Source organism: Oryctolagus cuniculus, chromosome X (assembly GCF_051225735.1).
Source record: "Oryctolagus cuniculus isolate XC-2025 breed Fujian yellow rabbit chromosome X, ASM5122573v1, whole genome shotgun sequence".
NCBI classification, from domain to species: Eukaryota; Metazoa; Chordata; class Mammalia; order Lagomorpha; family Leporidae; genus Oryctolagus; species Oryctolagus cuniculus.
Window position 1 is genome coordinate 47,453,546 of NC_142888.1, and position 11,478 is coordinate 47,465,023.

At 43.0% G+C, this 11,478-nt stretch overlaps 1 protein-coding gene across 1 annotated transcript in view; it reads left to right on the forward strand.

The window, feature by feature from the left end:
* AR (androgen receptor) overlaps nucleotides 1-11,409 on the forward strand; it is a 187,898-nt gene extending 176,489 nt beyond the window's left edge. The window contains exons 5-8 of the mRNA NM_001195724.1: nucleotides 4,370-4,514; nucleotides 9,214-9,344; nucleotides 10,325-10,482; nucleotides 11,150-11,409. Of these exons, the coding sequence (NP_001182653.1) occupies nucleotides 4,370-4,514; nucleotides 9,214-9,344; nucleotides 10,325-10,482; nucleotides 11,150-11,305 (590 nt within the window). The 3' untranslated portion in view covers nucleotides 11,306-11,409. The remainder of the gene's footprint in view (nucleotides 1-4,369; nucleotides 4,515-9,213; nucleotides 9,345-10,324; nucleotides 10,483-11,149) is intronic.
* Nucleotides 11,410-11,478: the final 69 nt, after the last annotated feature.

Below are 11,478 nucleotides of genomic sequence, written 5' to 3' on the forward strand. Positions count from 1 at the left end.
CTCCTCTTCCAGTCCAGCTCTCTGCTGTGGCCCCGGAAGGCAGTGGAGGATGGCCCAAGTGCTTGGGCCCTGCACCTGCATGGGAGACCAGGAGGAAGCACCTGGCTCCTGGCTTCAGATCAGCGCTGCGCACCGGCCGTAGTGGCCATTTGGGAGATGAACCAACGGAAAAGGAAAACATTTCTCTCTGTCTCTCTCTCACTGTCTAACTCTGCCTGTCAAAAAAAAAAAAATGTCATTGAGAAGAAGGCCTAAGGAATCATGCTGGATATACACCATGTTAAAACAGAAGGTTTACACAGGGAGGAAAGAAAAAGACCAACAAAAGAGAAATTTGCTTTAATTCTTATCACTCACTCAGCTGGATTCCTTGAAGTCATGTGTTTGATAGATATCCAAAGTTAAATCTTTACAAGCAGCTTCTAAATACTTGGCATGTCTCATTTTATAAGATACAGAGTCTTTTCCTATATATGATCCCACTTAATCCTAACAACAGCACTAGGAACCATAGAGAATGTTATTTCCGTTATTTCACATGCGAAGGCTTAACTAACTTGCTCCGCTAGTCACTTAATACATCAAACCAGAACTTGAGTGCAGACTCTCTGATTTCCAATTTGGTGGTCTTGAAAACAGCCTAGTGCAAATGACCATGGCAGAATGTATATGACTGTAGATTTTCTGGCTTTCTATGACCCAACCTCCAGTATGGGAAACCCTCTCCTTATATTAACAAGTCTGCAAGTCAAATCAATTAGCCATCTACCTTGCTAGGGTAAATGATCTCCGACCTTTAGTTTTTCAAAAGAATAGCTTCAAAAGAAGGCTGATTACCACATTCATAAGAACTGTTACATTATCTATAATCACTTACTAATTCAAATAATTTGTTTATTCAATAGATTGAGTTCCTGTCCAGTGTGAGGAACCCTGCTAAGTCACCTGGTCAGATAAATTTTGTTGTAAGATTTCTGAGATTATTATGATATTTGGAAATTGCATAGTAGGGAACCTGGCACATTAGTAAATTGCAACTATTAATTAGGGGTGATTGAGTAGATTGTGTATACACAGTATATTTAAAATCAAATTATCTTGTTTGAAATCCTAGCTATGTACTGGCTGTGAACTTGAACAAATTACGTCTTGTTTTGGTTTGGGTTTTAGGTTTTAGGTTTTTTTTTTTCCTACTCTTTCCTTGCTGGTAGAAGTGGTAGAATATTTGCTACCTTAAAAACTGTTATCACCAAATTTCTTTTTTGTTTGAAGAGCATCTAATATAGTTGCTGAGATAGAGTATGTGTTCTTTAAATCGTGGATTACCGTTGTGAGGCTTGAGTGTTAAGTAGCTGTTTTAATTGTGTTCAATTTAAGATAAGCTAGCCTTGCCTGGGAAGCTCATGCATGGACCCCAAGGTTGAACTGTCTTCTTAGAAGACCTTGACTGGAAAGTGCACTAAAGAAGCAAAGATTTCTAAACTATCCCTTCTTTGAGCCTATGCTCCCAGACAAAACACAGGACTACAAATTTCCACTGCAGATTGTAAAAATGTGATGTGAATTGGATGCTAATGAGAAAGTAATTAGAGTATCAAAGAAACTCTCCCTGCTTCCATAAACTGATTGGTGTGCTTCAAAACCTGAGAATGTCTCTTTTCTATCCTAACACAGTAGCAAATAAGTATTGAATGGCTGCATGCCTAAGGACATTTGCAGGGCTGAAGTTTCTTACTGTTTCCTTAAGTCTTCCCCTCATGGCCATGCTACCCGAACAGACAACTTCAAAATCTGGGCATTCAATAGCAGAATGTCTCCATCGTATTGGATCTATAGGAAAATTAGCTGTCCATGTTACTGATAGCTGCACAGTCATTAGGCTTGAATGCTGAACAGCTCTCACTAATAGCCAATGTGACAGCCAAATGAAGCTTCCCATTTTGTATCATCTTTGTTAGTTCTCTAACATCCCATGGAGGGAAAAAGAAGCATCAGTATGGCCAGATTCCTTGATTGTTGCACAGTTTATTCCTCATCCCTCCATGTGCCCTCACAGTTACATGTCCATTCAAAGATAACAGCCAGACTTTCCTTGCTTCCCACTGCCTCCCATCCCAAAAATGCAGGATTTAAGCTCTCGGATATCTTCTCCAAGAGATACTTGGATGTTATATGCTTAGACCCTGATTCTTGTTTCCTACTAGCAAGGTCAGCTCCAGGCAGTCTGATATAGAAGGGCTCAAGAGAGGAACTACTCTGGAGCTTGAGGCTCTAATCAGTCAGCATGTCAGTACACTGGAAGTGGTGGTGGGGTAAGATTGGGAGGTTAGGAGCACAGGGAATTTTGAATGGGGAACTCTCTAAAATCCCTGATGTCTGAGAGACTTGGATTCTAAAAGCAAAGAAAGGGAAAAGGGGTGTTTGAGTGGGCAGGGGCCAATGAAGCAGAACAATGTGTCTGGATAGTATAGATTTCAGACCTGAGCATATGGTAAAAGAAAGCAATGATCTTGGTACTTCCTGAGCTGTGACTTTCAGCAGTGGAATGGACAAACCACTGGCAAAAAAAAAAAATAAAATAAATAAATAAGAGCACCTGGATTCTTATCCCTGTTCCAGGTAGTCTACATGATACCCAGTTCCACTGGTAGTCTACATGATCTTAAGCTAGTCAGCTAACTTTTCTTGCCCTCCAGTTCCTTGTTGTAAGCTAGTTGTCATACCACCTACCCTCTGGGCTTATTGGGAGGGCTATCTGAGGTCAACAGGAAAGTGGTAGGCTTGACCTAAATTCAAGGAAGCATTTCTAGTGAGGTATAGCAACATAAAATTTCCTATAGTTCCAGATTTGTTATGGCAAAGAGAAAGGTAGCACTGCTCCAGATGATCTCTGACATCATGCCTTTACAACTTTAAACATCCAATTTTTGAAATCTTCCAGTAGTATGTGTCCATATCTCTTCTACCTATGTGTTATTGTGGAGGTAGGCTTTGGAAACCTCTGTTCTCTGAGCTTAAGGGAAGTAATTTGGAGATCTTCTGATTTCCATTTTACAAAATAGAATAAAAATTGAGTATCCTTAACTATCTGTTTAAGTAATATTCCATCACTTGAATACCTGGACTGTGCTAAGTATAAGGCAAAGAAGAACAAAAAGATATAGTACCTATCTTTTGGAAGCTCTAAATCATGTGGAAGAGACAAGCATGAATACAGGTAAATACTGCTGTAAAATAAGCACTGTAATCATGTGACTGCACAACGTGCAATGAGAAGGCGAATAAAGCATCCTCAAGCTTGCTACTTGAATGTCTTGGAAAAGGCCTCACAGAGGAGGCAGTGTTTGAATGAAGACTTGAAAGATGACTAAGTGTTGATCAGATGGAAAGGCTGTGGAGGGGGAATGCACTCTAGGAAAAGGCAACTGCTTGTGCAGAGATAGCTGAGCTACTAGAGGCATGTGAAGGCATAATATGTTCAACAAGTTGTAAGATTTTCCGAATGACTGGGACTTGAATGGTGAGAAGGCAAGTGGCAAGAAGCTAGTGTAGGCAGGGGGTGTGTTTGTGGGTAGTTGTGGCAGTGGAGTAGGAAAATAAGAGGGAAAAGGTACCTGTTTCGTGAAAAGAATGGAGAGAATGAGTTTGATCAAGAAATAGGGTCAAAGAGAAGAGAGGGAGCCTGGAGGTGCTGTAGAGAAGGCAATGGCTGTCAAGGTGTCTCCTAGATGTTGAAAAGTACAGATATCCCTCTCCCAGGTTTGTTAAAGGAATCGGATCAAATTACAGCTAGAAAAGAGCTTTGTAAAGTGAAAAGTGTGGGTGTGTGTGAGAATTGATTGTTCCACTGTATCTTCAGAAAAGTATGGTGATGGAGAATATAGGCTTTGGAGTCTAGACTGCTTTGACCTTGGAACTTGATCTGCTCCTTACCAGCCATATGTTCTTGGACATGTTCCTTCACCTCTCTTTGACTCACTTTTACTAATTCACGGAATGGAGTTAGTGATAGTACTTGCTTTACTCACTTACCCTGCAGATTAAAGGAGGTAATATATGTAAAGTGCTTAGAAAGAGTTCAAACACTGAAAGCAGTAAGTGCTAGATTATTATTCTCTTCCAACTGACAATGCACTTTTTGTCTCCATCATCATCTCACTTGAGCAGCTCAGTGAAACAGGGATGGCAAGGAATATCAGCCCTACTACGTACTTTGTTATCTCCCTCCACCCTTCAGAAAACAGCCTTAATGACTCCTGAGGCTCCTCAGGGGCCACCTAGTGCCACAGTCTCAGCCTAGGAGAGGCCCACGGTTGTCACAGACCATGAATGCCCAGAATGACCACTGCCTTTCTCCCTTCTCTTGCAGGCTTCCGTAACTTGCATGTGGATGACCAGATGGCAGTCATCCAGTACTCCTGGATGGGACTCATGGTGTTTGCCATGGGCTGGCGATCCTTCACCAATGTCAACTCCAGGATGCTGTATTTTGCCCCTGACCTGGTTTTCAATGAGTAAGTTCCCTGGGTCCAGACATCACATAAATGCAGTAGCCTGGCCAGGCCTGCTTGGTGGCTATGGTGATGCGGCCGACAGTGGAGTTTAAACAATTTGACCTACAGATGGCACAGTGGAGGTCCCAGCCAGCCAGTTCAATCTGAGGGGGCTTTGCCCTGACTGGAAGGTCAAGTGGTGGGAAGCAAGAGCAGTGTTGCTGAGGCCACCCCTTTCCTATCCAAGACCCAGTCCTCAGCTTGTGGTTGTACTTCTGGCCTGATTAGTAGCTCATCTCAGGAACTCATGTAAAAATTCCTCCTCTTCAATCTGAGAAACATCCGGAAGAGGCAGAGAGACTCTGGTTGTGAGAAATAACATTCCTTTGATCCCTTTGCTACCCACAGAGCACTGCTGTGGGTCACCACTTGTGCAGCAGCTACTTTATGCCAGGACTATACTAGATAGTTCAAAAACTTTCTAAAATCCTATCTCAAGTCCTCATAGTAACCTGATCTCTCCTTTTTATAGAAAGCTCCCCCTCCCCCCGCTTTTTTATGGGTGGGGAAAGTCAAGCTCAGCAAAAAGACATGACTCACTCAAGGTCACACAGCTATTGCATGTGGGATACAAGATTCAAAAGTATGTCAGCAGCAGGAATTGTAGTACAGCAGGTTATGCCACTTCTTGTGATGTCCATATCCCATATGGGAGTCTTGGTTTGAGTCTGTTATTCCACTTCCAATATAGCTTCCTACTAATGCACTTGGGAGGTAGGGGAATAATTATCTCCTATCACCTGGATGGTCCTTGCCACATATATGGGAGACTGACATAGGCTTCCTAGCTTCTAGCTTTAGCCTGGCCCAGCCCTAGCTGTTGTGGGCGTTTGGAGAGTGGACCAATGGGTGGAAGTTTCTCTTTCTCTCTCTCTCTCTCTCCCTCTCCCTCTCCCTCTCCCTCTCCCTCTCCCTCTCCCTCTCCCTCTCCCTCTCCCTCTCCCTCTCCCTCTCCCTCTCCCTCTTTCTCTCTGTCTCTCCCATCCCTCTTTCTCTCATTCCATCTTTCTCTCCCTCTCTGTCATTCTGCTTCTCAATTAAAAACATTTTAAAAATAAACAAATCTTTTTAAAAATTAATGTAAGCATTACATCCAGCTGTTCTTCTACCTCATGGTGATGACTGATGAAGAAAAGCAGCTCTACCAATCTCCAGTTGTGTACCTTGGCTCTGCCATTTCCCTTCCCTTAAGCAGATTTAATTAGTTCCTGCCTTGCCACCAGCTTTAATTATTCTTTATTAATTTAGCTATAGGCACAGATTTTGGACTTCTATACTTCTCTGCTAAAATCTCAGTTGTCATATTGCCTACATCATCATATTTGGACAAGATCTTTAATCTTGACCCTCTATTTCCCCATCTGCCAATAACAATAGAACCTTCTTGAATGTTTAATTATGACAAATAAATGGGAAGTAATTGATGTAGAATATCTGGCCCATAGAAGGGAAGAAATAAAGAGAAATAAATTCTTTTCCAATCCCTTCTTTCCTTAATAGTGGTAATCTTCTCTATATCTACTGTTTGAGGTCACTCTCAATGACATTATGAATGAAGCTAGTCCAAAAAACCTTCCCAAGGATTTTGAATTAGTCTCATCATAGGGACGCCTTTTGGTCAGAGCAGGAATTGATCTTTCCTCTCCTTCATCCCTTTAGCACAGAAGAGCCATCAAATAAAATCTACAGGCCATTGGTTCCTTACAGTACAGAAGTACCATGCAAGAGAAGGTGACTGTCCCCAGCTGCCCTTTCCCAACCCTGCCAGCCCTGCTAGCCAGAAGCTAAGAATAACCACTGGGCTTTTGGCATCACCCGCTTTGTGGTTTCCAGACCTCCAAAGAGTTACATGTGATGCCATCTTCTGGGGGTAGGCCTTGAAAAACTTTCTACATGCTTGTCTTCTACCCTCAAACCCCTAATGTCACTGAGTGATTGAATCAATTTCTTGAGCACCTGCTCCATCTTTCTCAGAGTCCTGAGACCTTTGCAATTTTGAAAGGTGATGATTGGTGACTTTCTAAGTCCCTATTTCCTTCTCTGTCTCTGAGAAAGCATATGAAATCCCACCCCAGCTTTCTGACTCAACCAAACCCATCATATCAACACACATAACAGGGTTCCCCCCAGTAGACCGATCAAGTTTCAGGGCTCTTAAAACAACCAGTAGCCTCTACTTCCTATTGGAACTCACTGTGTTAGAGTTCTCAGGGTCTCCACAAAGATCTACAGCAGTTTTTCTCAATGTAGATGCTATTGACATTTGGAGAAGAATAATTTTTTTCATTATTCAAAACATCCCTGCATATTGGTAGGCTGAGCATCCTAGCACCTGTGAACTACCTACTAAATAGGATTCTAGTCACTCTGATGGCTCCAGGTGCCCCCACACATTTCTAGTGGGCACTGTTGAGAACCACTAATTGCTACCAGTCTCATCAAGGTACCTATGGGGATTCTGAAGGCCAAAGAGAAGGAGAAGGACTTTCCCAAGCTGGGCCAAACCATTTACTGATCTCTCTGGGCCCAATCCCTGTCATCAACCCTGTTTTCTTCTTTCCTTCCCTTTTATCAGACCATGTGCTATAAGAATAATGAACCTGAACCCTAGTAATGTGATCTTGGATAAATTATTGAATTTCTCTGACCTTCAAATCTTGTCTGCAAAATGATGAATAGTATCAGAATAGCATCTTCCAACATATCATTTATGGAACATTTACTATGTGCCAGTCACTGTATTCAGTGTCTCCCAGTCTTCATTTTCCACTCTCATTTCTGCTTCTCATTTGCTACCTGCCACTTTCTTTTCCATTGCCTTTCTTTACCTCTCTCCTTATTCCCTTTGCCTTTTCTTTCCCCTTCCTGTTCCCTTTCTTTCTGAATTACTTCCTTTGCCTTTTCCCCTCCACTACCTTACATTCTCCAGCTTCTGAGAACCTGCAGCAATTTTCTAGAAATCTTCCATACCAGGATAATGATCTCAATGACCAAAACATTGCCATGTTGGCTTCAGTAGAGGTATGGAAATACAGTGGAGTCTGGAGTAGGCCCATGCCCCAGGATCAGCAGATCTTATTTAAAAACTCTCTAGAGTTGGAGCAGACATTTGATGCACTGTTTAAAACACTGCTTGGGATACCCAAATCCTATATCAGAGTGTCTGGGTTTGAGTCCTGACTCTCATCCCTATTCCAGATTTCTGCTAATGGTCACTCTGGGAAGCAGCAAGGTTCAAGTATGCGGGTCCCTGCCACCCACATAGGTGACCCAGATTGAGCTCCTGAATCCAGGCTTTAGAGTGACAGGCCCTGTCTATTTTGGGCATTTAGGGAGTAAATCAAGAGACAGAAAATATCTCTCTTGTTCTTTTTTTATCTACCTTCAAATAAATAAAAAGAGACTTAAAAGTCTCCTATAGTCAAAGAGCCTGGAACAACACTGTTCTGGTCAACTGACTTGTAATACCATCTAAAGAAGTCCTCTTTGTAATTGGGCTTTAGCCTGAACTGAGTAATTCTACACTGTCTCCTTTCCTCTTTCTCCAGCAGGGCCAAAAATCTCTCTAAGATAGATTGCTGAGCTTCCACACAGGCAATGCCAGGCCTTCTTGGCCTATGCACCAGGCTAGTGACTTGGGGACCAAAATGTCAAACCACAGCCTTTAGGATCCATGTGGGAAGTCCTTGTCCTTACCACTTAAGTGTGTGTCAGATTCCTTTTCCCTTATCCACATGCTACGAGTTTCTGTCTTAAACACACACACACACACACACACACACACACACTTCATTTCTTAGGTGCTGAAACCCAGAAGGCCTACTACAGGAGGATATCATGTCTTCCCTGAGAGGCATGCCATGGCCAGTCACAGAACAGAGAGGTTTCTCCCCTCTGAAAAGTTTTCCAAGCCTTGCACATTTCCCCACATAATTATAGGTGATAATGCGATGATCTGTTTATAAGTCACTATAATAAAAGCATCTCACATGTGTTTACAGATCCCAAACTGGGGTAAGGAACAGCCAGTATATGAGGTAGAGGGTTCTACTTCAGCAGGGAACATTGAGATTAGACAGTCAGCAACCCTCCCTGGCAGACTTAAGAACTGGAGCGCAATTTGAAAGAACACTGTGGAAACCACATCATTGGGGATTTTTGAAGAAATTATTCAATTGCTAGCATGAGAAATGGCATTTAAACCAAGAGGCAAGCAGGGGGACTAACAGGCTGAACACCTGTGATCACTTGCAAATCTTTATGTCCTTATGTTAAGAACTGATTGCTGGCTCCTTTCCTCTAGAATTCTCCCAGGTTGGGCTGCCTGGGATGCAGCTTCTAGCTCTAGCTGTGATGCTAAAACTGGAGGCAGACAAAGTGCTTATCCAATTGTGTTCATTTGGTTGTGCTTTCCTGTCCCTGTCTAGAGCAACAGAAGGTGCAAGGAAACCTGGGATTTCCATATATTGACCCATATTCTGACCAGAGAAGATGAGTGAAAAAGGAACATCCTTGTTCCCTGTCACTGAAGCATCAACAGGAGAAACAACAAGCTTTCTTTGGAGATCATAGGGAAAGAGGACAACTATAGACATTCCTTCTGGACTTAACTTTAAGCCTCATCTCATTCCTCTTCTTCCCTTGTGTGTTTCCTTCCCAGGTACCGTATGCACAAGTCCCGGATGTACAGCCAGTGTGTCCGAATGAGGCACCTCTCTCAAGAGTTTGGATGGCTCCAAATAACGCCCCAGGAATTCCTGTGCATGAAAGCCTTGCTGCTCTTCAGCATTAGTAAGTGCTTAGAGGTGCAGGGAATGCCCCTGGGGGCATGGAAGTTCAGAGGGGCCACTTTCACCATTAAACAATTATCAGAGAGAAGTCAGTTCCTGGACATTTCCATTCTTTCCCCCATCCCCTCCACTCTCCATCAGCATCCTGTATCCTAACAAAGACCAACTTCATGGATAGAGGTCAATTTCTTTACCAGAGTTCATCCTCCATCAGTTCCCACCTACTCCCAATTTCTCTTTGGGATAAGACCTTGTGGCTGAATATACTAGGTCACTGAATACTTCTGCAGCTGCGGTTATAGAAGCAAGCAGGGAGTACTCTGTATGCGAGATCTTCATAAAGTTCATGGAAAATGTGTATTATGAACAAACCATGCATACATTTCAATATTTTGTGCACCAAAATGAACTCCACACTTTAATTTCATTTACCATGGACTTTTGGTAGTACCCTTATACTCTTTCCTTGCAGGATAGTACAGCAAGAGGGATTTCCTCTTCTGCCAACAGCCTGAAATCTATGTGAGCAACTCAGAAGGGTTCTTTTTGAAAGCCAAGGAATCCTTTGTTAATATCTCCCCTAAGCGCAGTACTGCCTTTGCCTCTGTGAAGGAGAAAGGAGGCAAAATTGGATATGCAAAGTCATGTGTTTTAGTTTGCTAAATCAGAGCTGAACTGTGAATGACATAAGATGTAGGATCTTAAGAAATGGGTACATGAGAAGAGTAAAAAGAGCAAAGATTCAGTTAATTTTGTTTCCTTGACTCCCTTTCAGATTGCATCCAGCTATACTTTTCTCTAAACTCTCCATGAGAGATTTGAAGGCCCCAGACATACAGACTTCAGCTGATAGGAAGTCAAGTAGATGTTCCCTCCCTGTGCGGGTGGGGGTCAAGTTTGTGGTCAGAAAATTTGGTGTTTTGTCTAATGCTCCTTCGTGGGCATGCTTCCCCTCCCCATTCTGTCTTCATCCCATATCAGTTCCAGTGGATGGGCTGAAAAATCAAAAATTCTTTGATGAACTTCGAATGAACTACATCAAGGAACTCGATCGTATCATTGCATGCAAACGAAAAAATCCCACATCCTGCTCAAGGCGCTTCTACCAGCTCACCAAGCTCCTGGACTCTGTGCAGCCTGTAAGCAAATGATGGAGGGTGCTTGATCAAGGAGAGCAGCCTGATAGAGCAATATGATAATATGATCCTCTTGGGTCTGGCACCACCTACTAGGTGGTGCTTCCATTCGCCTATGCCTTTGAGTGTAGTCCAGAGACAAAATGCAGTAGTGAAGAGGGGAACACAGGTCACTGTGTCCCAGCTGGATGTTGTGAAAGGGGTGGAGGAGCTGAGGACAGAGCAGTTGGGATTCAAGGAAAGCACTTCGAGCAAATGAATACTCTAGGCAGACCAAACAGATCTGGGTGCTGTGCCTTTTCTTCACAGTCATATGCATATGAACTCGCCTGTGTGTGTGTAAGAAGGAGTGAGGATGTGTGTGTGTGTGTGTGTGTGTGTGTGTGTACTGTGAAAGAGAAACATCCAGGCCTGAACCAGAGAGCTTGCAATGATGTAAGTGATCTCTTGCGAGCCCTCAAGGACTCCCTGGAGACTGTTTCTCACTCTCTCTTTCTCTTTCTCTCACTTGCACTCATACACACACAGCCTCCTGGGAAAAGATCAAGAAGATGGGCTGGGACAAAAAAACTGGAAGAAGCAGAAATAAGAGATGGGGGGAGAGTCTGGCAGAAGCCAACTCCTTGTCAACCCTGTTTTTTTTCTCTCTCTCTCTTATTGTCCCCTGCAGATTGCAAGAGAGCTGCACCAGTTCACTTTTGACCTGCTTATTAAGTCTCACATGGTGAGCGTAGACTTTCCAGAAATGATGGCAGAGATCATCTCTGTGCAAGTGCCCAAGATTCTTTCTGGGAAAGTCAAGCCCATCTATTTCCACACGCAGTGAAGCTTTGGAAGTGTCCATTTCCCTAACTCCACCGCACTCCTTTTTTCTGATGTCTTCTGCCTGTTATAACTGCACTACTTCTCTGCAGTGCCTTGGGGAATTCCCTCTATTGACGTACAATCTGTCATGAACATGTTCCTGAGTTCTATTGGCTGGGCTTTTTTTTCTCTATT